Here is a 27,735-nt window from a genome sequence, read left to right on the forward strand (position 1 = left end):
TCTGCGGAGCTTTTTGTACATGTTAATACCTTACAACACAGTACAGTAGAACAGAGATTCATTATGAGCGGCATTTCAACATTAAGATGCATAATCGCACGACCGACAAAGAAAAAAGACTTTCACCTTGGCTCACGAAACTCAATGAATACGTAGCAACCAACGGTGAAGACCTCAGACGAAAAAAGCAGAATACCTCGCTTGATTGAGTTGGGCGCAAATGATTCCTTGTGATCCACATTGAGTTTGCATGCCCGAATGCATTTTTTCTCGTATGCGCGTACTATATGAATGGAACAGTGATTTTCAGATGAATTTGGACAAATGCATGGTAGGATCATCCGCATCACTGTGGTCCTACAGCCCAAGTTCGATAGTACAGGATGTAATTCGCTGCGCCGGACTCACTACTAGAATGCGTTGGTGGCCGAGTTGGGTGATGTCGCCTGAGAAATTTCAGGAGGGGTGTTCCAAAAATGCAGGGAGGGTGTACACCCCCCCTGAGGGGGGTGTAGGGAAATCCCTGGGTGGGAGCACCTCTGCTAACGCGGTCCACCTTGCTGAACCGCGTATTCGATTTTAGTCGAAGGGTCACGTAGTAACGTTGCTTGCAGTTCTGCTTGGAGAGAGAGAAAATGGAATATGTGGTGACGGTGACTGACGTTGAAAAATGAAAAACAGGCAGACCTCCGCAAAACTGTACCCGGTGGATATCCACAGGGCTGAATTTTCTCACATTCAAATATGCGTTTTAAACAGTTCGAATGTCACGGAGTGTGACAACAGCGGCTACAGCCTCCAGCATTTGCCTGTAGCGTCCTGCCGCAGCTGTGCCGTCAGCTCCCTAGGGAATCAAGTAAAGAAAGATTAACTGTCTGTGGGCCAGTGTGCTTTATTGGAAAATGAATCAATGTTTTGCTGGAGGCGAAAGACTAGAAAAACTATTTTCCACAAAGGCAGGAAAGAGTCCTATCCTTTATTACTCCTTAAGTACAGTAATATCCGCATACATGACTGAATGAGGAAGACAACTTTTCAAAAATTGCGAGGCAGACTGCACATATATGCACATCTCACCTGTTTGTGTTAAAGAAAAAAATGGGTGCACTTAAATTAATATTAATAGGGCCTCCCCGAAAGAGAGGGTAGATGTGTCGTCAAATAGGATTTTCTTAGAAAAGGCACCTACACAGTGATATGCTGCACTCAAGCGACAGTTATAAAAATACAATTCGCACAAACTCATTTACAAATAATGACAATAAAACAAAAAAGAAGCTATACAAAATTGCCGCCTTGCAAGGGAGGGCTCCAAAAGCAACTTTCTCCCGCTACTGGCATTCTTTTCAAGCCTACATATCGCTAGCATACGTGTACGCCCAATATGGGATGGAGTGAAATCAGCATCACCACTTGTTCAGCCTTGTCATCCTGTCTTGCCCCAAGCCACGGAGTGCAGATGTGACCATGTAGTGCCACTGCCTACAACACATTCCCTCAAAACTGGCAACAATATACCTCCGGGAGGCCCTTCGTCAACCGCTCTCCTCCTTTCCGTAGTATTCTTAGACTCATCGTGGTTTCATTTCATTGTCCAAGTTACAGTGGCACAGCAATGACGAAAAACAAAACATTAAAAGGCTTTAGATAGAAATTTAATTGCATTACAAAAATTTTTTTTCCAGAAATTTACCACCAAATTGTCGTGCCTCTCGCTTCAATTTTCTCTTTGTGCCATCTAAGGATCACCTGTACCGTAGAGAGCTCCCAACAGGTACAATAATTATCTAAGCAAAATTTTCAAAGATGCAATTTTGACTCTGAAAACGGCCGAGTCTGAAGGGAGGCCGTCACGAGGCCAATGACGGTGAGGGACACAAGGCTCTGTGAACGAACCCTGGAGTTGAGCAAACTGCTCAGAATGATTATACACCCTGTGCGATCCTTCCAAAGTGCCATCTTTTCTCAGCTGAGAAAGGCGCAAACTGGAGACTCAAATGCACGTGCCCGGATGGGAGCTGGGCTTCCAACAGTCGGACTTGCCATCCTCCTTAATGGTGGCATCCGTCTTGCACAGAGTGCCAAGAGAAACGAGAGCGCTGGCAATGGCGATGCCAGACTGGCCAGTGGCCGTGTGCTGTAGGCCACCTGTTGGCATGCGTACGATCAGAGTGAGAACGGCAGCCTTGCCGCTGGCACATGGCTCCAATGCCACAGGGGTTGGGTGGCTCTGCAGGAGAAAGACATAACCAGTTAGAGTGTTGCCTCACAAGTCGGACACATTGACCCAAGTCTACTCTGCTACACAAAGGGACCATACAGGGCTATTAGCTAAACATTTTTTAGAGAAATGCATTTGGGAGAATGGTATTGAAGCAGACGGAACTTGCAGCGATCAATAAATGATCACAAACGAGGGGTAGTTTCATTTCAAACCAAATCGCCGTGACCACTTTGCATATCCGGTAACTGTGAAACAAACAAAAAAAATGATGTAGCTATTGATGAGCAAAGAAGAAAGAAGGCATTTCCAATGTCGCGTGGTTCGTCAATGAGCTACGGAAGATTGAGCCTTCGAAATTGAACATTCGTTTGGCGCGAGTTTCAACGCCACTAGCGTCTGCGCACTTTGACCAACCACGGTCAAACCCTTTTTACTCATTCTCTGGGTCGTCTCAAACTAATGGTCATACTGTCATTGCCATGCAAAATTTAGTCCATGCGTGAAAAATTGGCAAAGTTGGCACTTTGCGCGAAAATCACAAGTTTAGCGCTAAATAAAAAATCATCGGCGATAGTGAGAAAGGCGAGCCACACACCATTTTATTACTCGTTATAAGAACTTTCTAATGGTGCCAAGCTCATTATTGTATCGCCCGCAGAACTGAAAGGCCCGAGGGGACAAGTAAAGCATACCCCCAAAAATGGAGCATTTCGCACCCCAGTAGTCCAAAAAACGCACCCGAAACAGGCCCTTATATACTGAAATGAAACTACCCAAAGGTGCTATATGAAAAGCCATTTGATACTCAAATGCATTTATGCGGAGCTGGTGAGTAATAAAAACACAAGCCAAACAAGGTCAACCAAGTCTCAGTTCTCTCAAAATGAGCGATATTCTTTAAAAGATAGCTCACTAAAACAACCTGCTTGGTTCCGTCACTTTCGGGTTTCATGGAGTCCACCTCAAGTGTGACGCCAGCAAATGGTCGACTTGCCATCTGTTCCATCTCGACAAAGAGTTGCTGCAAGAGAACCCGTTTACCCACATGTGTGACCATGGTGCACCAAACTCACCTGCCGCCTTCTGTAAAGGTCATACTTCTGTTTAATCTTCCAGAGGATGGCGGCAATTATCAAGAGCGACAGAAAACAGCTGAAACAGAGAGTTACGCTGAGCCCCAGTACAAACTGTTTCAGTTGTTCAAGATGGAGGATTGTCATTTCGAGTCACATTATTTGAAGTTTCTTCTTTCAAACCAACCTGGAAAATGTGATGAAGAACTGCAGCAAGTCGAGAGCTCTGTGTTGCGAAAATGAGATCTGAAGCAGGAAAGGAGTCGTGAAGTTGAAGACGTACACAAAAAATGTTGTGTTTTGTGAGCCAAAGTTATGCTTCTCGTCGTAGAAGGGCAACTTAAAGTTGTCACATTTGCGGCTTTCCAAAAGGATGGGTTCCACATCGGCATCTGATAAAGAAGAAATGTGCATTTTCAAAGCAAGGCCACTGCCTTGAAAACACATAAACTAAAACCAATTTGCTCCATCTGAAAAACGAGGACGGACACACAAGCTTAACCTCGTTTTTTGACTCGGACCAACTTGCCCTACTTTCTACACTTTCATCTGGCCTGCAGTGATAACCTCTAATAAAAACAACTAAGCTCAGAAAGATAAAAGAATTACTCACCTGAGCCAATGGAGACATTGACATACGCCCTGCCCGAGCATGAGATGGAAAATTCCACATCGTTGCCAACCTTTATTGGCACATTCATAAAGTTGATGTTCTGATAATAGTCTTCCGATGAAAGGTTGAATGTGTATTGGAAATCGATGCTCAGGTTATCTGCAATGACCCAGTTTTGTATGCAAAGGGTGCTTCGAAAAGACCTTTTTACAGTTGATATATCCCACAAGTCATTGGTGAGTTTTAGTACCTACTAGTACCTACTGGAACCAATGACTGGGAACCCAGTAGCAGTATATACATTTTCTTTTCTCTCGGAGTGCACAGTGCAAACTAACATTTTTATCCAAAGTTCATTTATTATTAAGAGCAGCTATCATTACTTACAAAAGCAAGTGCCACCTTCTTCTTGAGGATTTCCCACATAATGATTCTGTTCATCGCATCTAAAGAGAGAATGAAAAATTGACAAAGACCAGCAAGAGGAAAGGGGAGAAGTAGCGTGCTTCAATCGTTCCTCTCAGATAATGTACCTGTCACAGTTAGGTCCCATGATACCCTTGGTGGTGCAGTTGCATTTGCCCGTCTCCCGGTGACACAGAGAGCCATGGTTGTTGCAGAAGCACCGAGTGCAGTTACCACCATTGGCTGGGTTCCCATGGTAACCCGTAATACAGTGCTCACAATGTGCTCCTACAAAAGTGGTAGGGTAAAATGCGGGTGTACCAACACTTCATTCAAGTACCTGCACCAACCCAGCTCTACCACACTCAACCACAGCTCTACCACACACTGCCTGGCCTCTTGGTAGGTCATGACAAGGCTAAAACCGCAAAAAACAGGACGTGAAAACAAAAAATCAAAACAGTATTTTTTCGTCGCGAAATATACTTAGTAAACTAAAACATTCTTAGTAGAGGTGCGCTAATATTTGAAATTTTGAATATAAATCGAATACTCGCGATATTCAATTCTTATTCAAAAAAGTTGGCAATCCAATTTTATTTTCCAATATCAAATGATGAACCGCTATAATATTGGAAAAATAAGCCTGAAACAGAAAGTTCCGATTATAGCGCCGTCGGTGTGGGAAAGCAAAAAGTGTTGCGGTATTCGAGGAAAGCTCATAATTAACGTGTGCGCTTCTGGTATGATAAATACGGGTATAGTTTTGCAGGAAGAATTTTGGCGGTGGAGGTGAGACACATGTAGAATTTTCCATGTGTGACGATTTCACTGTGGAAAGAGAGATTTCACACCAACCTTCGGTCGGATGTTTGCACGGCTGCAAGCACTCGGATGAGTTGCTCAAACAGGTGCTGTGTCCATTGCATTGGCACCCTACACAAAACGTATTAATTAAACTCTAGCACCTTACGAGATGTAGCGCCACTTACGTGGACAAGTAGTGAAATACCAGTTGTGGGCAGGGCAGAGACTAGCGTCGACCTCGTGTGTGGGCCCCAGGGGCCCGGAGGCCGATCCGTCCAAGCAGATGCCCTTGCCCGTGTTGCTGCCATCATCGCACCAACCACATCGCTCGTGCTCCTGACATGCTTTGCATGTCTGGAAGTCTCCACAGGACAGCGCTGCACAATTTGGGGGCATCCTTTCAAATGAGCTCAAATTTGGCTCCAAACGTTGTTTTGTTTCAACGGTGCTGCTTCCTCAATATTCAAACACAGTGCAATCTTGATATAGCGAACATCGATTTAATGAAATCCTCTACGTAACGTACGATTTCTGTTGCACGTACACTTCTACGTGGACACAAAAGCATTTCTGAGCTCAGTTTTCAGTTTCGTTCAGTTCAGTTTCAGCTGAGTAGTTTTCAGTTTCGTTATATAGAGGTTCAACTGCGTTCAACTGGAGGCACATAAGTAAAAATAAGTCTCGCTTATGTTTACTCGTATATTACGCAGTGTATGCAAACTTCATTTATCGGGATCCCACTCCACCCGGAAGGAAAAAAATTCAAAGTAGCCTTTGGCACTCGCAGTTAAAATACGGCGCATTGTGGGCAGACTTTAACGCGATTCTTTCTCTGTGTGTCGAGTTGTTAACATATATCGTATTTACTCGCGTAAGTTGCGCACCCCCACTTTTTCAGTAAAACAGTTGAGAAAATAAAAACTCTCGTGATTTGCGCACCACCAATTCCCCACATAGTGTTACGCAATGCAAGCAATGACTCTTCCTTTGGTGGTGGAGATAAGATCAAAGGCACTGAACCTTATCTCTGTTTTAATCTTTTTACACCCTTCTCAACAATAACCTGTGTGACATCGCACTGGCTTAGGAAAACAACGACCAGAACACGTGGAAGGAACCTATCGGGGAAAACTTCTGGCAACATTATGCGTCAGCATTGCGCAAGTCGGCTTCACCTAACGCATGCGTGCTTTAGGAGAAGCTCGCTTTAAAAAAGGTGTGGAAAGCACATGCTGGGCCCTTTTGAATCATCTCCCAAATTTTGGCAGCATTGGCCAAAAAACTAAGAGTACGACCAACCTCTTTCACTGACAGTAACGGGAAATGAACAGTCACTGTCTATTTTCTTGCCTCAATTTTTATTTTGGTGTAATTCTTTTGATACGAATTTCGGATCATACAGATGTTTTCCGCTGCCCCGTGAAATTGGTATCATCGAGGTTCTACCGTATTATTCACCTGAGGGCCCATCTTTCAACAGATTTTGTGCACGTTTTCCAAGTGGTCTCGTTAATGCCCCGCATAATTTGCGCACCCCCAACCTTTGAGTCATTGTTTGGTAAAAAAGAAAGTGCACAAATTACGCGAGTAAATACGGTACTACGATAATATTTTTTAAATTACCTCTCACAAATGCACTGCAACTTGAACACTGTTCAGATGTTGAGGAACCTTTACAATCTCATCTGAACGAGATGGTATTGCAAGTACACGAGACAAGAACCTTCACTATAAGAACCATCCTGGCGTCTTTCCACTCCTGCATCACCACACCTCACATGATACCCAATGTCACTTATTCCGTGACTCACCATGCTACGATATCCGGAACACATCTGACGCTTAACTCCACATATAAAGCTGTGCATAAAGCTGTAAAAACTGTGCCGTCCAAGATTTTTACTTCCATGGGGAGCCAAAAGGATAGAAATTAGCATAGCAAGAACTATGCAAAAATGAGAATGAGAGCACTGTCTAAGGAAAACCCATTTGACGAGAAAATCTCATGATGATAGCCAAGCTGAGATTCTCTGTTCCACTAATGAGCAGCAGCATGAATAGTGATTGTGATAGCATGTACCTGTGCACTTGGAAGTGGTCCACTCTGTGCACTGGGCTAGTGGGAAGGTGGCAGCGTAGGCATTGGTTTCCAGACAGCGCTGCTGACTGATGCACCACATGCAAGTACCTGAGAGGCACGCTTTGCACGTCCTACGAGAACTGCAGGAGTTGTCACACTTGACTCGATAGTTGTCTGAGAGCACTGCCTTTTCCGTCTTGTTCCCTAAAAACATTCCCTTTTTATTCCATTTTTAGACATCGCCCCACACGTACTGTACCAAGGAATTTGCTACAAGATCCATTTCTCCTTCGCGAGGATTATACTATTACAACCAGCCCGTGCGCTATTCCATATGAATAGAGAGCAGAAATTAGGCAATGAGGCCACAATTTAACACTTTCTTTACCTGCGTCCATAGAGTATCGACAGTTTGCGAGCCGAGATGTACAAGTGGTGGTGGATACTAGAAACATTACAGAATGAGTTTCGTTTTCACTTTTAGTTTTTCTTTGTGGTAGTGATTTACGAAGCTACCTCTGCACCAAGGAGGCAGTATAGAGATTTTATCTTGGCGAACCTCTTTTGGGGCAATACTCGCATTTCAAGCATTTTGCATGCCATTTCGTTTTGTTACGACACAAATAAAGACTCTCAAGGTGTTAGATAATGAGATTTTTGTCCCGAATATGTAGATATGTATAACTTGCACTGTTACTGTTCTTCCTGTGTCAAAGCTAACCGTTAAGAATAGAAAAGTGGTGAAATACAAAATGTGGTACAAGAACAGGAAAAGTGTGTATGAAACTAATGTTTTCTGCGGAAATTATAATGTTCATTTCTGTTTTACTCCTTCACTGAACTACGTCACTCAGTTACGTGAACAAGGTGAGTGTTCACGTTATTTTCCACAACTCATCAACTTCTTAATCCAGAGTGTTGTTATTTGCAGATATTATTTCTGACAAAACTTGCCACATTCTGTATATTGTCGAACTTGTTGGAACTGATATTTTTGTTCAAGATACAGGCATATCGTAATGAGCTTTCCGCTGTTTGCACTTGTTTTTTTTTGTTTTTTTTGCGGGCTCCAAGATTAATTTAGGAACTACATGGATAGCTTTGTTTCTAAAATTTCCATAATTCGATAGGGCATTCATTTGGCAACATTTTCCTATATAGCAACATATTTTGAGGTGATACTGTCGGCCACAAAAAAAATATATTTGCCATTTTTGTCGCGGAATGGAAAGAGTGAAGCACAAAAAGCACAAATTGTGGCTTTTAGGTACTTCATCACAAAGACTGCAAGTAGAGAGATGACGGTTTATCTCATAGTCGTGCCTCTCGTACCTCTACAATAGCGCACCACTTCCGCTAAATTCGACGCTCTCAACACTGCCTCTTGCCAACATGAGAATGTTGAGAAGCAGGGGAAATGGCTCCGCTCGTGACCGTCTGTGTCCAACCTACCTGTTTCCCTGACGAAGGTGTAACATCGGTGGTCCGTCTGCCAGCCGCAATGAAACTCTGTATGGCACGCGTGGCAGTTGTGCAGTTTATCACAGTTGCTGCTGTCCGACTGTTCACACTGTTCCGTCTGATTTTCCTCCTCCCCCGCTTTCTTGCCCTTGGGACAGCGCTTGTGAGAGCACACAGTCCCGCACCACACGCAACCATAGTTGTTGTGCAGGCAGCTCGGACATGACGTCTGTCGCTCGCACAGAACTGTCAAGTTGGTAGCTGAAAAGAGTTGAAATGGGATGAGCACCCAAATGGGTCCCCAATATTTTCTGCCAAGCGGCCTTTTTGGCCTCTGGTACGGCACTTGACCGGATAATCAAGAGGTGCCGCCATATTTCTATCGTTTATTTCATTCACTCTCTCCCATTTGCAGGCTGACTTCCCTTAAAGGAAGTTCACCAGGGACAGGTTGCACGCGAATGCTTTTCAAGGCATATGCCATTTTCAGTTGCACTCGGGAGAGTGCTGGTTACCCCCCATCGTATGACGTGATTATGGCACATGTTGGACGTGAGAGGCAGGAAAAAATTCTTCATCATATTGTTTGCGACGTAACATATTTTTCTAGTTTACTCAAATACTTGAATTCAGGGTTCAATGTGGGTAGGATTCTGAAAGAAAACAGTACATAGCATTACAGTTATAAAGTCACCGACCGAGTTTTCTGACAGGAAGGAGCCACAAAATTGAGCTCAATTATCGAGCAGTCAGAATTTGTAGACAGAGGCTTGAATTTGCAATGTTGAAACAAAAATTTATTTGAACACTGACACGCGCACAGACACGGGATAGCATATCACTGCGAACTTCTGCTAGCGTAGCCTCGTCGACGTGATGCACTTCCGCGAGCATAGTAACGGCCATGGGGGTCGCCGCAGTTGACGGGGGCACAACGGCAACCTCTTTGTCGCTGCCGTAATTTCATGCGTATCAGTCGTGGCTTATGCGCAATTTTTTTTTCTCACAGATGCTTTGCGGCTTATCTGATGGCTATTTTTTCCTGGTATTTTTCCCATACGCCGGTTTTAACAAAAGGGCCAGCAGTATCTCTGGAACAGCACCGCCCTGCTGATGCGTGTCACCCAGGCAGCTTTAACGAAAGTGGTGACATTGATTGGTGTCTTCTGGAATACCACTGACCCCTCGATCCATGAAAAACAGGCAGCAAGGGCACAATCCGATCTTGGTGGAACACTACAACTGACCGCCTTTGTTCCAAACCATGCAGACTCCGGAGTATGAACCACAGGGTTTATGACCTTCTCTATGGTCTTCTTTGTTGCACAAATCAGTCACGTCGTATTGCCCGCGGCTTATCTGAGAGTGCGGCTTATCTCCCAGAAAATTTTCAAAACGTTCGTAAAAACAGGACCTGCGGCTTATACGAATGAATTTACGGTAGTTGGAGGCATTCTTGTCTACGTCCCATCGTCTTCGCTTTTTGGCATTTTAACGTCCCAAACGGCAAATATTGAGTCCTGAAACGCACTGTAGTGCAGCTGGAAGACGCCCAAATAATACGCTCTGAAAGTAACCGAGTTTTCTCCTCTCCTCCACTCAGAAAGCCCCATTGGCCTCTCACTGCCTCCTCTTGTAGGCGGACTCGGAGCGAAATTGGCATGAAAAACCGGGCAGTCTGTCCGAAACACAGTCACAAATACATTGGCTCTGTGGGGCTTTCGAGAGTGTCTTGTCCAAAAAAATTCGAGAGATCAGGTTCCCCCTCAAGTCCTTGGAGCCCATTTTTATGCTTTGGTAGATGCAAAGTTTTCTACCTCTGCCGCAGCCTACACCGATGGCACATCTCGAAATGGCAAATCCGCCTCGGCATTCGTCATCCCATCCGAAGGCGTAGTGGAGGGACGTTGCATCACACCTCATCCACAGCTGCAGAACTCTGTGCCATACTTTTCTTTCTGGAGCGCATCGTCGATTTTACCCCGCTGGAATGGGTCGTGTTCATTGACTCGACATCTGCGCTGCACGCAATTGAAAATTCGAGGCTCATCCGCCGTTGGTGATAGATGTGTTACAACCTTGTCTACGAATAGGTTCCAGCCCACTGTGATGTGAAAGGAAATGAACAGACCGACTCTCGGACACGTATCACGCTACTGAGAGGAGATGCTGCCATTCTCCCCCCAGCTATGCTGAGCAGAGTTGATGCCTCGACATACCTCTCGTAAAGATGACAATAAAGATGTCAGGTGACGAATGCGACATTAATGCTACATATTAACCAAAGAGTGTAATGCACAAAACGATTACTTAATCGTGCGGACAACTATGTCATACATGGAGTATGTGCTCAGAAGCGACAAAGCTTTGCCTCAGCAGAAGTTGACACAAGCGAGTACACACTCTCCAAGGGCTTCCAGAAACAAAAGCCCTTCTCAGAAGGGCACAAAATGCAACTTTTTCTGTGCTTTTTATTCAAAGAAGGCATTAGATGATTAGTTTAGGATCCTTGGTTTTTATTTAAAGCAAGCTTTTCATGACAGGAACGGTGCAACAAGCTGGACCAAGTACTATATAGCTCGCTTTCATATATCCATGACAGACTCTTTTTCATGACAGCTGTGGTTCATCATTCTCCTGCCATTTCTGTCACACATAAAAGAAGTAGGCCAGTTTCATGCACAAAATCGTGCTTTAAATAAGTTGAGATGCTCCTTTTCGAATGACTCATCTTCATGTGTTTTCTATTTATGCACTGCATGCAGAAAATGAGTTTTGCACTGTTGAGTGCACTTCATTTTGGGCACTAAAATGCACAAACAACTTGTTCTCAAATCAAGGTCCCTGTTTTAATTACTATGATGCAAGCAAAATTTGTTGGCACAGTGCAGAAGAAAAATGCAACCACGGGAATCCTCAGGAAGCAAAGAGAGCAGGAGAAGTGCCTATCGTTGGAACACATGAGCAGTATGACACGCATTGCTGCATAATACCGAGTGACCGAATACTTTTCAAATACCGAGTGACTGAATTGTAGCCCACAACAGTAATCACGGATCTTCTTGCAACAACAATTATATTCACATCCTTTGAGCTATCGTAAGTCGTGCTATCTGTTTCGCCGGAAATGCTCCATGGCGTGGAACTAAAATCACCTATACACAAGCTGAAATGACGCTCAATGCTTAGTGCTTCATACTGAAATTTCAATTATGACAACAAGCGCCAAATTAACGTAGCGTGGAACGTAATTTGGAGTGACCACGTGTGCGCATTTTAGTGCCCCTTTAACACGGCACTTTGAATAAATGTATATTTCGGCAAATTTATATCAGCGTACTGAATAAAACGACCCTGAGGAACCCATTTCCGCAAAGAAAACATTGGGTTGACTTTGTAAATTTCAGGGTTAAATTCAAGAAATTAAATTTCCATCAATTGAAATACATTTTTTAATTCTGCGTTAGCGCCAAGAAGCAACGGTGGCTATAAGTGGCTTACAGATAGAGGACAGCAGGAAGTGGGTTAGCGTGCGTCCTCAGAGGGCGCTGCAATGGAAATGGTACAAATACGTGGCTAGACAAAAAAGTAGACAACTCAAAGGTTTCGTCCGTCATGCGACGGACATCATCAGTGCCAAACTGAATGAGAGATTGCACAACCGGTCGCTATTTAAGGAGATGGGAGTATTGTTCGGGAAGGGGGCCACGGTTTTTGTTACAAACCGAGGGGTCACCACATATGTGCCAAGACTCTAGAAGCTTTCTGGGTCCCCATCTTTGTTCTCGAGTCAAGGTCACTGCGTTGTCCAAGTCAAAACAATGTCTACAAACTACAATGTCAAGAATGTGACATGTGCTACATTGGCGAGACAGGCAGGAAACGGAACACTCGTTTCAAAGAACATAAGCGGGACATAAAGAGCGCGACACACGCCACACGGTTTAAGACGGAGCTTACAAACATTGTTGGGACACGGGACATTGTTTTGACTTGGACAACGCAGTGACCTTGGCTCAAGAACAAAGATGGGGACCCAGAAAGCTTCTAGCGTCTTGGCACATACTGTATTCCCGCGCATTAGCCGGCATGCTGCAAAAAGGCGAGGGAGGCCAGCATGCCGCAGAACCCCGTATTTTACGGCATGCCGGAAAACCCGAGGGAATTTTTCTTGGGGTGAACAACCTGCCGAGACCGGTGATAAATAACAGAAGGTCATGGAACACAAATGCAGAAACCGAGAAAGGATTAACGAGAGTGCTTCTTGCGCCCTGACAAGCGACCACAAGAGTGACAAACATCAGTAGGTCAGGGAGCACAGGGGTAAAACCCCGATACCCCACCCGCATAACTATAGGACAAAGGCTTGACAGGAAGGAGATAAGGAAGTACAGCAGTGGTGAAACCAAGAGGATGCTGTGCATACTCTGTTTCTGAGTTTAGTCGTGGATTGTGCACCATTGGAGATGGCCGGAACATACGAAATGCACGCTGCCGTGCAGCCCCCAGCGACATCAGCGACAGATGGAGAAGTGCCACAAGGAGGACAGCACGGACGATCGCATTCAAGCTGGATGTTGTAAAGAGACTGGATGAGGTCGGTGGCAACATCAGTGCAACTGAAAGAGCATTTGGTATTCCTCGCCAGTGCCTGCACATCGGAAAAGAAGGAATCTGCCTTCCAGGGACCAAAACAGCCAAGTTCCCCGAGATGGAACTGTCATCATGGATATCGCTGCAGCGTGAGAATGGCTTCCCTGTATGTTCCAGTACGATTAAGGTACGAGCTCAGCAAATATTACAGGACGGACATGCTCACGGACAAGGGTTTCATGCGGTTGGCTGTTCTTGAAGAGGCACGATATCGTCAGCAGGACAGTGACAACTGAGGGACAGAAAGTGAGAGCAAATGCAGACTTTTTCACAACTCAGTCCTTGACGGTGTGGCTACATCCTGCATTGGAAACATGGATGAGACCCCTCTATGGTTCCACTTCAAACAAGGGGAAGTTCAAGCCAATGATTATTTTCAAGGCGCTTAAGAACGTCACAAAGTTTGAGTTCCCAAAGGAAGTCATCGTCACTGTTGCAATGAAAGGAAGCATGACGGCAGAATTAATCAACACCTACAAGCAGAAAGTGTGGGGCGCCCGACCGGGAGCATTTTTCAAGCCGAAGGCCGTTCTTGTAATGGATAGCGCACCCGCGCACTTGAAAAACACTACAAAGACCAGCTTCAAACAGCACTATAACACATGTCTGTCTGTCATTCCTGGTGGTCTGACACCACTTCTGCAGCCAGCTGATGTCGTTTCGAACAGACCGTTCAAAGCAGCAATGAGGGATCGATGGTTGAATTGGCTTCGCAGTGGAGAAGTAGAGTTCACAAAGACAGGGAAACGTCGGAGTGCTTCGTACCTGATGGTTGCACAGTGGGTGAAGCAGGCGTGGGAAGAAATCTCTCAAGATTTAATTCGAGAGTCCTTCGTGAAGTGCGGATTGGTGGGGCATCGGGACGAGGAGAAACTGCACAGGCGCCTGCGAGAAACAATTATGTCTGGCACACCGCGCTTCGAGGATGATGACCGGTCGGGACTTACAGACACAGAGAGCGACTCAGAAGATGAAGAAGACGAACTTCAGCTTCAAAATATGCTGGAGCAACGATGACCACAACCACAGAAAGACCAAAAACGGATGCAAAAGTACGGAGAACAGAAATAAAGTCTGTACATAGTTGGTTTACCACGTTCACTGTCCGACATCTTTATTTTTTCCTCGATTTTTGCGGCATGCCTGAAAGTACCAAGTTTCCTAAGAACAGAATTTGGTCAGCCTCTAATAATGCGGCATGCCGGCTAATGCGGGAGAATACGGTACGGGGTGACCCCTCAGTTTGTACCGTGGCCCCCTTCCCGAACAATACTCCCATCTCCTTAAATAGCGACCGTCATTCAGTTTGGCACTGATGATGTCCGTAGCATGATGGACGAAACGTCTGAGCAAACCTCGTTATTTTGTTATGTGAAGTCTGAGTTGTCTACTTTTTTGTCTAGTTATGTCGTCTCCCGACTTTTGGAGTATTTTTGAAAATACGTGGCAGAAAAAAGTCCCGTGACCACTCCGTTGCCTATGTTATTTACTCTAAATTTCTATCATGGTTGGTGGCCTAAGTCTAACACATTGTCATACCAGATGTTCCTTCGTTTATTTCAGTTCATTAAGAGCAACTGATATTCACAGCTTCTTGGGCTCTATGACAACTACATTAGTGGCCTCTGCTCCACCCTACCTACCTTGTCATAGTTTTCTTGACAGGAATCATGCCTGTGGTCCAAAAAACATCTTGGTAAAATAACTGATCAAATAAATCCGATCTTACACTCTCAAGCTGCGTGACACAAATTTGCGGTATTCCAAATACATGCATTCTGTGCGACGATGAAATGCACACCCGGACGTGAATGCCAGTTGTCGCGTATTTGTGACAAACGATGGGACGGTGCTTTAGCACCTGGCGTCATCGCACACACCCCTGCATCCTCAAGTGAAGAGTGTGCGAAAGAAACATGCTTGTTGTTAGTCGCTTAATTACTTTTACACAATAAGCGACATTTGTCACTGAACAATACTAAAAACTGTTCCGTAATCAATTCATTCGAAAAATTCGCGCATCCTTTTTGACAGATCGTGAACGCTGCTAGTGTTTATGGAGCGCTTTCTGGCAGACGACAAACTCCATAACGGAACAAGAGAGAACCTGATGTTCAGAGGCTGGAACAACATAGAAGGGACAGATACAAACAAAGCCGTCGTATGAATGTGTGTATGAGTGAGCAAAAAATGTAAGAGTGAAAGGAGGGTGAATGAGAGTGAGTGGCTGGTTTGTCGTCCCTTCAGATGACGCGCCCTTGGAAGTCGCTGGAGAGGCGTGTTAGCTTAGCTCAATTGGTAGATCCCTGGACCGGTAATCCAGAAGATGTGGGTTCGATCCCTACAGCTGGCTAACCTTTTCAGTGACTTTCATCTTTCATCCATAACGGACCACCATCCTCCCGTTTGAATTGGTTGAAAAGCTTCCCCCCGACAATGCGCTTGTAACTCCACTTTCCGCTGGTTGACAACAGCATTTTTTATTCTTTATTGTTGGAAATCACTAAGGAGGAACCATTTCCACTATTATTATCGCAATGTTTGCAAGTTCCCTTCACTCAAAGCACAAATTGCCTAATGTCGCGATTTAGTGACGCAGCTTCCGTAATTATTCCGTGAAAGGAGTAAAAAAAAATCTGCCTATTTTAGAATTTTTTTACAACCCTGTATACATTGTGGGACAGTGGTGCAAAATTTTTGCATGTAATACTTACTTGGAGCCATCCCATTGGTTCCCTTTGTAATATCCTTTACAATAGCAATATATGTTTACTATCAACGTGAGTGGGACACAAATTATTTCGGAGAAGTCACGGTACCTACATGATTTCCTCGGGCACACATGATAGCCTTTTGTCAAATTTGATTGCCCGAAAGGCTGGCACGTCTTTTTCTCCACATTCCAAGAGCACGTGTTTCCCACACATTTTTCGGGGGTGGAAAAACCTTTACAGGAACCTGCATAAAAAGTGCCATTGAGCTTGTTCGTGAAATAGCACATGTCATGTGTAAACCTGCGGAGACTTATAAATTAAAACAACAAATAAATGTGATTCAAATGCAGCTTTATAGGCTAGTTGGTACATGGACTCACTTTCAGACAAACACCTTCATATGTATAACAATAAAGGCGTCAAAAGTCTAGAATGGCCAATAATATTAGACCGATTTATTCACTCAAAAGCCTCATTTAGGCAATTCTCCTTAAACGACCCACTTTTACTATTTCCAATAAACTAGGAGTGTTGGATAGGGAAGAGAGAAATATGGGTCAGAACCTCTAGAGATTTTGCCACACTGGCACTGTTTACAGACAACTTGCCTGTTCCTCGCTGCATGTACTACAAAATTGCATATTGTAATGTGCGTACTTACCTGGCGTGAACTTGATGATATCACTAAGCATCTGCCCGTTGAAGCCGCCAAAAATATACATAGAGCTGAAAACATTGGAGACATGAGAAAAGGCGGGAAAAATGAAAAGTGGACTCACTCATTGTAAGCGACTGCTGTGTGACCGAAACGTTGGAGGCGAACAGACAAAGAGGACAGGACAGAAAGAGACTGCCACGAGTCACATTCTGAAAAATTACAGACCCTCAGTAATCACACACAGATACCATCACATGCTTTCAGCATTAGCTTCTGCATATTCATGTGCAGAAAATTGATAAAACTCAATGCAAACATAGCTCACCAATGTTGTAAGCAAGAAGATCAGCCGAGAAGCACTTGTCTCCCGTGCTGAATGCTGTGTCGTTGTGTGTGTTTCCTCCAAAGATGAGCATAGTACGGTGAAGCAGGACCCCACTGTGCAGGTAGCGATGTGAACTACTTGGTGCCAGAAGGGTCCTGCATAGAACCAAAATCAACTCCTAGCATCATCATCATCTAATGTTATTAGGCTAGGTACACATCAAGGCCCTTCCAGCTATGAGACCACTGATGTTCTGAGGCTGGAACAACATATAAAGGACAAATACATACAAAGCCTCAAATTGCCTAAGAAATTAACGATGAAAGATGAAAGTCACTGAAAAGGTTAGCCAGCTGTAGGACTTGAACCCACATCTTCTGGATTACCGGTCCAGGACCAATTGAGCCAAGCTAACACACCTCTACAGCGACTCCCAAGGGAGAGTCATCTGAAAGGACAAATCAACCACTCTCTCACTCACTCATCCCCCTTTCACTCTTACATTTTTCTCACTCATACACACAATCATACGATGGGAACAACGCAAGCGGCAACTGTTGAACGTGAGACAATTGATGTTCTGAGGCTAGAACAACATAGAAAGGACAAATACACACAAAGCCTCAAATTGCGTAAGAAATTAAGGATGAAAGATGAAAGTCACTGAAAAGGTTAGCCAGCTGTAGGAGTGAGAGAGAGTGGTTGATTTGTCCCTTCAGATGACGCACCCTTGGAAGTTGCTGTTAGCTTAGCTAATTGGTCCTGGACCGGTAATCCAGAAGATGTGGGTTTGAGTCCAACAGCTGGCTAACCTTTTCAGTGACCTCCATCTTTCATCGTTTACTTCCAGCTAACCTTCAGGAGATTCTGTGGCCACCTTTGGGCATCATATGAGGCAACGGGTGTCTATGAGTGTGAGATTCTTCGAGTTACTGTGTGGAGCCCACAAGCGACCAATCATGGGTGCCTCGCAACTATTCTCCATTAATTGCCTTTTGGGACTGTTCATGTTGCACATTGCAGTTGCAAACACTTTTTGTATGAAAGTTGATCAAGTGATCAATTTTTCTTAGATTGCGACTGGTTAGGCAGACACCCCATTGTGTTATAGGGGATGTGCAACAAGATGTACCCTGTGTCAATTTTTCACGTAAAGTGCGCTAGTGGTGTTGCACTGCTGCGCAAATACAGCACAGTGCAAGTAATAATCTGCAAGTTCTCGTCATTTGCATGCTTCCAATACCAGTGCGAGCACTAGATTTGTAGCGCATGTTGCACAATATACCATATTTACTCGCATAATTTGCGCTCTAGGGATGCGCCGGGAACACTCGTAACGATATTTAAACGCCGCAAAATTTTAGTGTGCCTGTTACATAGGCTCTCGGTAGAGAGCATTTTTGACGTTACCCAGAAACAAGTACCCAAATACTGCTCAACCGCCGAAGGTCCTCTGGCTAACTACTGCCCTTGCACCAATGAAATATGTCGAGACACTGCTGGAAGATGCTGCTAGTCGCACTGGACAACCGAAAGCACACTATGTTCGCCGACTTTGTCATATTGTGCTGTACAGTTTGTTATAGCGCGTTTGCCAGTTGTTCGAGTGACAGTGAACAATCACTCGAAAATGTGCACAAATCAAACAAAAGCATTTGTGTAGCACTGACGGCGTTGCAAAAAGCAATTACCATGGTCACTGAGATGCACATGCCAGATATCAAATTACACGCTTGTTTGTTTTCTTGTCATTTCTAGTGTTAAACTAGAGGTGTGCAAAATATGCAAATAAATACAATTGAAGGGTCGCTTGAAGCAGTCGGGACTTTTATCTGATGCTCTTTTGCGTGAGCGTGCAATACTTCTCCTGAGAGAACCGTCCGCGCCAATCGTGTCCTGCGACCCAATTGGATTTCCGCGAAATTCCGTGCAAAATGAAGGATTCCGCGACATTTTGCGAAATCGCACAATCCTGGGAAACCCGGGGCCTTAACCATCACCCTACTGCAAGTTGACTGTGGTAGCTGGAGCCAAAAACTCCTGTCAGTGGAGAACTGCATATTTGTGGTATAGCGTCCCGCTGTATACTTTATTTTTTGAGGATGTTTGCACGTTTAGCTTTACTGCTCGCGAATATATTGGAGAAACAGCAGCGCGAGTCTCGACAATATGATGTGACTAAACATGTTTATTTATATTGATAAAGCAACGCTATGTGCGTCGTAGCGTGCCAAAAGGATGAGAGGAATATTGTCGCCGACTGATTTTCTGGCCACGGGCAGTCTTTACTGAATGGCATAAAATCACTTTACTTTAAAAGCCTTCATTCAGAACATTCAAAGTGGCTTTAAAGAAGTATGCATTAGTTGTCTGCTTCACAGCATGAACGCGCAACAACGTATTAGTATGGTGTATTTCAGCGAGTGTAGTACCGCCCTCGTACGCATCTTCAGTGTAGTCACTCCAGCGAGGATTGACGCTGTGGATTGGGGTGCATGAATGACATCGTCCTCGCGGTCGTTGTTTTCACTATTTTTTTTATTTTATCAGCGCCAAAGACAACATTGATGACAACGCTGCTGAAGGATCTCAATTGTCGATGAATTTGCGTCTTCTGTGACAATAAGCATCACCAACGTCCTCAATTGAAGCTGAGGACATTTCAGTATTTCTGATACCCGAAGACGCACGCAGTGAAAAATGAGCTCTCGCGACATGTCTGAAGCATGACCTACTAGATTCTAACGACCATGTCATAATCAGCAACCCCTATGAAGAGCCCGTCAGCACGATCCACTAGGGGAGCTACTCATCGGCCCGTGATATCTCCATCATGATTGGACGATGGAAATTTGAATTCTGAACGTGCATGAAACTCCTATGAAAACGCTAGAATGATGATGGTAATCAACCTCAGAATGAAACATTTTCCGTTGAATATCCACCGCTTGTACAGAAATACTAAGGTAAGCTCAAGTACAAAGTATTGTAGAAGTTGAGGCGCCACCGCTAGCTTCCAAATGCTGGGTGCCTATGACACGGTCGTTATAATCTAGTAGGTCGCGGTCTGAAGCAGAGCATTTGGTTTCGGCTGCGTGCAAATAAGCTCCGCCTTCCCGCATATATCATGTAGGAAATGGTCATAATACAGTACAAGATATATCGTACCAGAATATATCGTTCTGTTGTATCGCTAGTGTTCAGTGACGGCGTGACGAGTACGAATAATCCAGCAAATTTTCACGGTTCAAACTACATTGGTCCTATGGGGCATTTGACACAGTACTCTACTACGAGACTCGGCTAAAAACGTCATAAATGTCAGAGCAAGCTAGGATTTTGTGAGAGATCCATTTAAAACGTGGTTTCCAAAAGCACATAATAGAGCACTGCCCTACCCTCCCCTATAGTGATTGGTATAAAGTACGATCCTCACCATATTCGTTCAAAAGGCTGGTAAGAGTAGAGGTAATCGACAACGACACCCGTCGAGGACTGTGAATGGTAGCCGCCAAAGACAAAAACCTGACGCGTTACGGGATCATACACCGATGAGTGTCCATAACCACCCTTGACGATGGCACCCTTGGCTTCAGCTATCTCCCATTTGCCCGTGCCTGGTGGAAGTAAATACACTGTGAGATGGATGCAATACAGCCAGGGAAATTGTGATCCCCTTTTGGCTGCTTCCAAGTCTGAGTTATGTGCCTACCAAATGTGTACTCCTGGACAACATTCAAGTATCCGTAGAGAGGATTGTGACCAAAGATGACCACCATGGTGTTGTCCACTATGACTGCCGTATGTCCTGTGGCAGTAAGAGGGGGACACAACTCGTACTGACACTCCGGCTGGTGGGGGGAGAGCTGCGCCCAACTCAACAACGCCGTGTCCCACCTCCACAGGTCATTGCATGTGTTACCATCGCGCAGTGTGCCACCAAACATGTACAGAGAACCCTGGAGTAGAGTACATTTCAAATACAGTAGCCAGATATGCGTGCAACAAATGAAGATACCTTGTAGAGCACCACCGAATGGCCATAGCGGTTAGATGGGGCACTGGGTGTCGAGGGCTTCACCGTGCTCCACGTGTGGGTTAAAAAGTCAAACCTCCAGGAAAAAGAAAACAAGTTAGTCTGCAAATCCATTTCAAGTTTCTATTTGTAAACTGTACCAAAAATGCCCCAAACTCCTTTGACCATCACTCACAAGGCGGTCCTCCCAAAAGGCTACGAGCCAACTGGGCGGTCTAACCTTAACGTGGAGAAGGGAAACCTTGGAGGAAGCGCTTTTCTTTTGTTCCATAGATCCGTACTACGACCGGCCAGCCACTAATAGGAGAGAAGAATGCTCCTTCTTTTGCCCATCAGAGAACAGAATGACATTGATGACAAATTTCAATCGTTATCTACCAGACCGTGCGTGTTTGGAATACATCCGGTTCAACTTCTTTATCTGTCGCACAAAAAGTGCGTCAACATGGATGATGAAACAATGGTAACCTCCAACACAAAACGTAAAAACGGTCGGAGGAACATGATCTGTCGCAGGTCTTACCGTTCATACTGCAAAGTCCAAGTCTTTGTGAAAAGAACCCACATTGTGTTGTTTGCTCTAAGCATTTAAGAAACAGTTGTACGAACGTGTGTGTCCATTTTCTTCATTGTTTCACGAAATTATTTTTAGTGCATTGTCCCCTGTGGGGATACTGTGTCCCTCACTATGCAAACAGCAGTTCCCTAACCTCACAAAGGGGTTAGGGGAACCCTCATCTATACTTAAGATTATTGAGCCCACCGTATACACAAGATGTTGTTGTTTCTTAATTTAAAATGTTTACACAATTCTAAAGCGATCCAGTATGATATCTCGGAAACCTTACCTCGGATACCTTATCTCAAAAAACCGTACATTTACAGGAAACGATCCATTCATCTTGAACCAATAATGCAAAAAACGTTGAAAGTGATTTAAGCTCACAAAACTGGTTCAACGTTTCTATTACTGTGCGTAGCAAAGAATGATATTCGTTTCGAGCGAAGCACTTTTATCGGGCTCCTGTGTTGCATTTTGAAAAGTTTGTTCTGCACACCCTATTGTCAACCCATTTTTCGTGAAAATCGAGGAAAGGGCCCTTAATGTATCCCCACCAGTTTGCTGGATTTTCTACCAATATTTTGTTTCTTAAAAGAACACCTCAATTTTCCATACACACTTTTGGTAACTCGAGACAACTGAAGGAATCAATATTTCAAATCGTGTTGCACTCCACTGCAGCAATTCAAACATGTTGCAAACAGCTGATGTTGTCCTCTATGCGTCATTGCGGATGATGACTGGAATGTGGCGCTAATTCTAGCCCACAGCAACATTAGCACCAACAATGTCCTCGTCGTAAAGGGCGGCGAAAAAGCAGGCGAGCTGGTGTTAATTGATCTCATAACGAACCCTGAGACTGGGGGAAAACACACACTAAACAGGAGTCTCCTGTTTAGTGTGTGTTTTTCCCCAGTCTCAGGGTTTGTTGTGAAGGTCCTCGCCATCTTCCTTTCTATCCTACTGTCCTACCACATTTGATATCCTCGATATTGTTCAAGATACTAGTATTACCATATTTACTCGCATATAAGACGCATATTTTTTACCCAAAAAACATGGTGCCAATGAGATTCAACGTGCGGGGTAAAATTGGAAAATTGAAATTGGAGGTACACTTGGCTCCCGCGGCATCGAATGTCGCGATTTCTCGCTAGATATCTGGAATCCAATGTCGCCATTCTGAATTGTCTTCCATTCCATAAAGGTGGACGAAAACTTTTTTGCATTCATCATTCTGGCCTTCTCGTTGACAATGTGATACTCTGGCTGGTGATACTAAATTGGTTTAATATGTGGGGAAACAAAAAAGCGTGTCCAATATGCGAGTAAATACGGTACGCTTCGGACAACAAAATGAGTCAAGTCACCTGGCTATCTGCTGGTCGAGCTCCGTGAGGCTCTCTCCCCCCACAACCCACATGGCATGCCTCAGCACGAGGGCCTGGTGCATTGCACGACTGCGGATCCAGCCACTTGTCTCCACTAGCTCATACGCGGGGCTATCTACTGGGATGCTGCAATCCTCCCCTGCAGAAAGGAAAACTTTCAGATCAATGTCATGGAGGCAGTTTCAACCCATTTGACCTTTGAAGCCCGGATGGCAGATGCAGCGATGGTGCTCCGCGTCGCATGTGCCATTGCCGCAATCGCAGATGGGGCGGTCGCACGCCTCGCCCACCCATCCGGCGGAACACGTACACGCTCCTTCAAAGCACACGCCATGATGGGAGCAGTTGCGAGGACATCCGTTCACTCTGAAACCCACACATTGGAGGCTATTATTCCAGGCTCTGGGACAAAAAAGCACGCGGGACATTGTTCCGCTGAACCAGTCTACCGCTCGAGTCTTTTTTTCTGAAACTACCGACCAAGGGTCCCACTACTAATCACGCAGCATGGCTCTATGGGTGAACGAGTTCAACAAAAGCTCAGGGTTGTCGTCCAATGCCTGCTGCTCTATTTCAAAGCCGATGAGATGGACTTTTCTCCAATTCATCCCAAGAAATCGGTGCAAGTAGAATGTGACAACCAACATAACTGCTCAGATAATGCAAGTTCTACAAATGTCATTCAGTGCAATCTGTGGCGGAACTTTAGAGCATAGCGAAGGAATGCAACCTGAGAATGCCTGCAGCAACCACAGTCGGGCGATGGCACGCTACAGCTACTACCAGGTACATCGCAAATCAATGCCACAGACAAGAACACATTGCAAATGTTTTTGCTCTCACGATAAGCATGATCCTAAAGACAAAAATTGCCATTCTTGTAAGAAGAAAGGGCAGATCCAAAACTGTCAAATAGAATTCACCGTACCCACGATAGCTCCAAAGGTTAATCACATGCAGCATGGAGCTACGAGCAGTGAAAGGAGTGGTTTCGTACCCAAGGAATCTCCGTAACCAACCAAATGTTCACAGCAGAGACCGTCCAATCAGCACTCCCCCGTCGAGGAACGTTCTGGTACACACTGCCCTAAAGGAGGAAGTCTTGCCAAACTTCCTAGAGTCTAGGAGTTACAAAAGCTAGAGTCCCAAGTCATACTAGAGCCCGATTTTCAACTTGGCATTATCCCGTGACACGCATTAAAATGTGTCGTGACATGTGCCGACGGTGAACATTTTCAAAAAATTGTCGTCGCAAACAAGTAAATAATGGCTCCAAGCCGACTGAATATTCGCTGCACTCTTTCGCCCTCATGCCCAGCCCTGCACTGTCCTGGTAACAATAGCGACATCAGCCATTTAGAATGCGGGATTGCTTATACATTATTGCTGTCGTAATATCGAGAAGTGAGGTCAATTCTAAACATATTCCCACTTGTCCAATCCAAGACAGCCAGTTCAAACCGTGCCAAAAACCCTCAACATTCTCTTTCACGCGCACACTTCCGTTTTCAGTGCTATATTGCTCCGTGAGGCCACCGCGATGTTCCCGCAACTAGACCTGCAACTGGTTCCCTCGCGAGCTGCAGCTTGTCTCAGTTGAGTCTGTCATTGGCTAGGAGAGCAAAAGCGTTTCAACATGGTCACATGACCCGGCTCCAAGGATAAGGAGAGACTCGCGCTCTTTCAATGCCATTGTAGAAGCCAAGGAATTTCATATATTTGGATATCGCGAGCTACGTTCTTTCATTGAGCATAATAATTGGAGACCTGTTTTGTGCCCCTTTAAAGTGGCATTCCGCAGCAAAATCACCACAACGATTGTGACATAGCAGTAACCCTTGGGGTGTCAGGAACATACATACAAAAAGTCACGTTCCCAGAGTGCGCAGATTTTGTTCCAACGAATTATTACCAAGTGAGCGCTTCGGGCCTCTGTGAAGCAAGCGGGCGCTGAAAGCTACACTGCTGACGTCATCCAGCATGGAAGAACGCAAGTTTCGCAGCAGACAACAATGCTGGGTGACATCACAGTATCTTCCTCCGGGCAAACCTCTGTGCGCTTTGCATGTTGGTTTCGGTTTGGTATTGTCGTCATTTACGAATTAATTACTCGCACAAAATGACCGCAAACGTTGTATTCGATATCCAGGGAGTGGTCCATGTTGGGTACGATGCTCACCTAATTTTTTTCGAAACCTTCCAAAGTCTCCCTTTAAATGCACCACTTTGCCCGTGATCAATTCCATTGCGAAGACCACTCGCAGCCTATCAAAACAGTTTTGACGTTTGGAGGGCACTTCCAAGTGGGCTACACCAGTACGCAAGAAGGATGGTATGTTGCACACTGTTGGTGACTAAAGTCAGTCAAGTTCCTTTGGACACTAAGAGAAAGATGCCTAGCGCAGACTCACTATCGTAACGAGAGTGAAACCACTTCCTTTCGGCATCCCACTGACTAACTATCAACCAGGACAGATTTAGAGCGACAAAATCGTGAGTTGGCCCATCCGAGGACAAGCTTCATATCATAGCCCCTGGTCTGTCCAACAAATGTTCCTGGGTACGATAGTTTCCTAACCACGTTCAACATCATTTCAAAAGCATTGCATGGCAGACTGCTAAAACTGGCTTCAAGGGGCAGTCCATTTCGTCGTCATTTTATTCCTCGGGGACCACTGGCACCAAAATCCCACGCCAAATAAGGGACACGACAAAAGTCTTTCTCCTTTCACTCTTCCTCTGCATCTTTAAAATTGCTTCATTTCGTATGACTTTTCCGAGGAAAAGCAGAAAAGGGGGGAAAAGTGACGCACTATGACGTGACTAGAGAAACGTATTTACCTGTAAGTGAGCATGAACCCACTCATGTTGTAGACTGCATCGCTGTAGAAATGAACAAATGCACTTCCAGAATGTGTGACCATTTCTGGAAGCTTACTCAAGCTTCCTTTAGGGAGCAGCAGGCCACTGTAAAGATGGCGAGACGATGAGAAAACACTTTGCAGGCAAATTTTGGGTTACTTGCCTGTATGCTGCTACCATAGGAGCAAACATGGAGTCCCCATCATAAACGTACAGGTGGTCCCATCCACATTCTGTCTCAAAATGAGAAAAATGAAACCTAATGGTGGCATTTGGAATGCCACTCAGTACGAGCCATGTGCACTTCATGTCCTTGCTGTAGTTCCCAACCCCATTGGTGATGACCCCATACGGCTCTGTCAACCTGAATAAGGGAGACAGTCATTTTATTGGAGGCCTTGTGCATCATTACATGATGCAAAATCTCTTCTACTGGATAACGTTTCTCTACACATATTTCTCCTCATCATCATACAATATAACTGTTGCATGTTATGTCATATTTTGCAGCAATTTGTCGAGCTTTTTTTGAACGTTTGTCATTTCGTTTTTTGCCACTACTCACGTTATTTCAAAAGGGAGGTCACGGGCCCCAAACCTGTGCTCCAGATACACATCTAAGCTACGGTGCTTTTAGGTTGCTCAAATGCTGCTTGCTTAGGCTGAACAAATTTCTCATTTACATCTTCGGCAATACGAGGTAATTCTCAAATAATGTTTAGGCTGGAACGTTGAGCGGAACAAAATTAGAAAGCTTTTTTTTATATAGTCCCGAACTAAATGCCTTAATGCAAAAATATTGCCTTAATGTTTGGTTCGCTGTGCGCTCCTGCAGGATCTGACCATGGCAAACCAGTATGAATTGTCAAAAAAACACATCATCAGGATTATGGGTCATAAGGAAGAAAAATTGTGGTACAGAACGCTTTTAGATATTTCGATATGAAATGGCTTTCTGTCAACTGTTCGTTCCCAGGTAAGAGGTCTGCAAAGGTGGTCGACCACAATTAGGATTCTCGAGTTTACCTCAAGCGTCCACCACATCGCTGACAGCCAGGTCCCTGCCAGCCAGGAAAACATAAACAACGTCCATCCGAGGAGCATTCCCCGTGCCAACATTCACAATCACCGCATGGCGTCCTTTTGGCATCTGTTATCTGCCATATACACAAAACTATTGTGGCAAGCACTGTAACGAAGCATTGTGAGCGTTTTCTCCTAGACTTTCTTCTCAGCATACAAAAGCAGAGACCAAATTCCATCATCGGAGTGCCATGTCCTCAGACATTTGGGCAAGCACCGCACGAGGACGCTGTCGACGGCAGGTGACGTTTTTATCAACCTTATGAACGCGTGAATCCTCACCTCATATTTTGCGTTCACACTATTACTGGCAGTATGAAGCTTTTTAAATAGTGTTCATTGCAATTAAGGCGATAAAACATATACGACATATGTACTCGTGACGTCATCCCTGGCTGATCTCTATGATCGCGCATGGGAGAGGGGCTCGTGGGGGAGAGGCGTGCCTTCGGGCAGCCATGTTGGTGGGCCCTAAAGTGCTGTGTGTGCCCATAGAAAACAATGGGAGGCAACAGAGATTGTGAGTATTTATTGCGCTGCAAGCATTGGTCGTTGTTTGTCATCACACAATTTTGTAAGGTGCCAGTATACTGATGTATCCTAACGTGTTTCACAGGTGTCCTGCCGTTCGATTCTTAATTACATTATGTTTTGCATTCCGAAACTAGACCGTCACTGCAGTGCAGCGCTGGGGATTGTACTACAGCACGTTTCCCAGCCAATATTTCAATAAGAAACGACTTGAGGTTAACAACAACCATGTATATAATATCCCGTACTGCGTTCTG

At 44.8% G+C, this 27,735-nt stretch overlaps 1 protein-coding gene across 2 annotated transcripts; it reads right to left on the minus strand.

The window, feature by feature from the left end:
- Positions 1–956: 956 nt before the first annotated feature.
- LOC135377235 (attractin-like protein 1) lies at positions 957–27,181 on the minus strand. Of its 2 annotated transcripts, none has more exons than XM_064609534.1 (23): positions 26,891–27,181; positions 26,028–26,228; positions 25,844–25,969; positions 23,199–23,368; positions 22,982–23,141; positions 21,032–21,125; positions 20,726–20,972; positions 20,450–20,630; positions 17,014–17,168; positions 16,810–16,897; positions 16,692–16,756; positions 16,140–16,274; positions 8,655–8,924; positions 7,203–7,406; positions 5,308–5,499; positions 5,174–5,251; positions 4,444–4,603; positions 4,298–4,356; positions 3,911–4,069; positions 3,485–3,689; positions 3,298–3,376; positions 3,138–3,245; positions 957–2,230 (listed from the first exon to the last, which is right to left on the minus strand). In XM_064609534.1, exons 1-23 carry the CDS (start codon positions 27,127–27,129, stop codon positions 1,994–1,996), a joined length of 3,612 nt encoding a protein of 1,203 aa, XP_064465604.1. In that variant the 5' UTR covers positions 27,130–27,181; the 3' UTR covers positions 957–1,993. The 2 variants fall into 2 exon arrangements, with proteins under 2 accessions (XP_064465604.1, XP_064465607.1); XM_064609537.1 differs by having other exon boundaries at positions 3,147–3,245; positions 26,891–27,180.
- Positions 27,182–27,735: the final 554 nt, after the last annotated feature.

This window comes from Ornithodoros turicata, chromosome 1 (assembly GCF_037126465.1).
Source record: "Ornithodoros turicata isolate Travis chromosome 1, ASM3712646v1, whole genome shotgun sequence".
In the NCBI taxonomy this organism is placed as follows: domain Eukaryota; kingdom Metazoa; phylum Arthropoda; class Arachnida; order Ixodida; family Argasidae; genus Ornithodoros; species Ornithodoros turicata.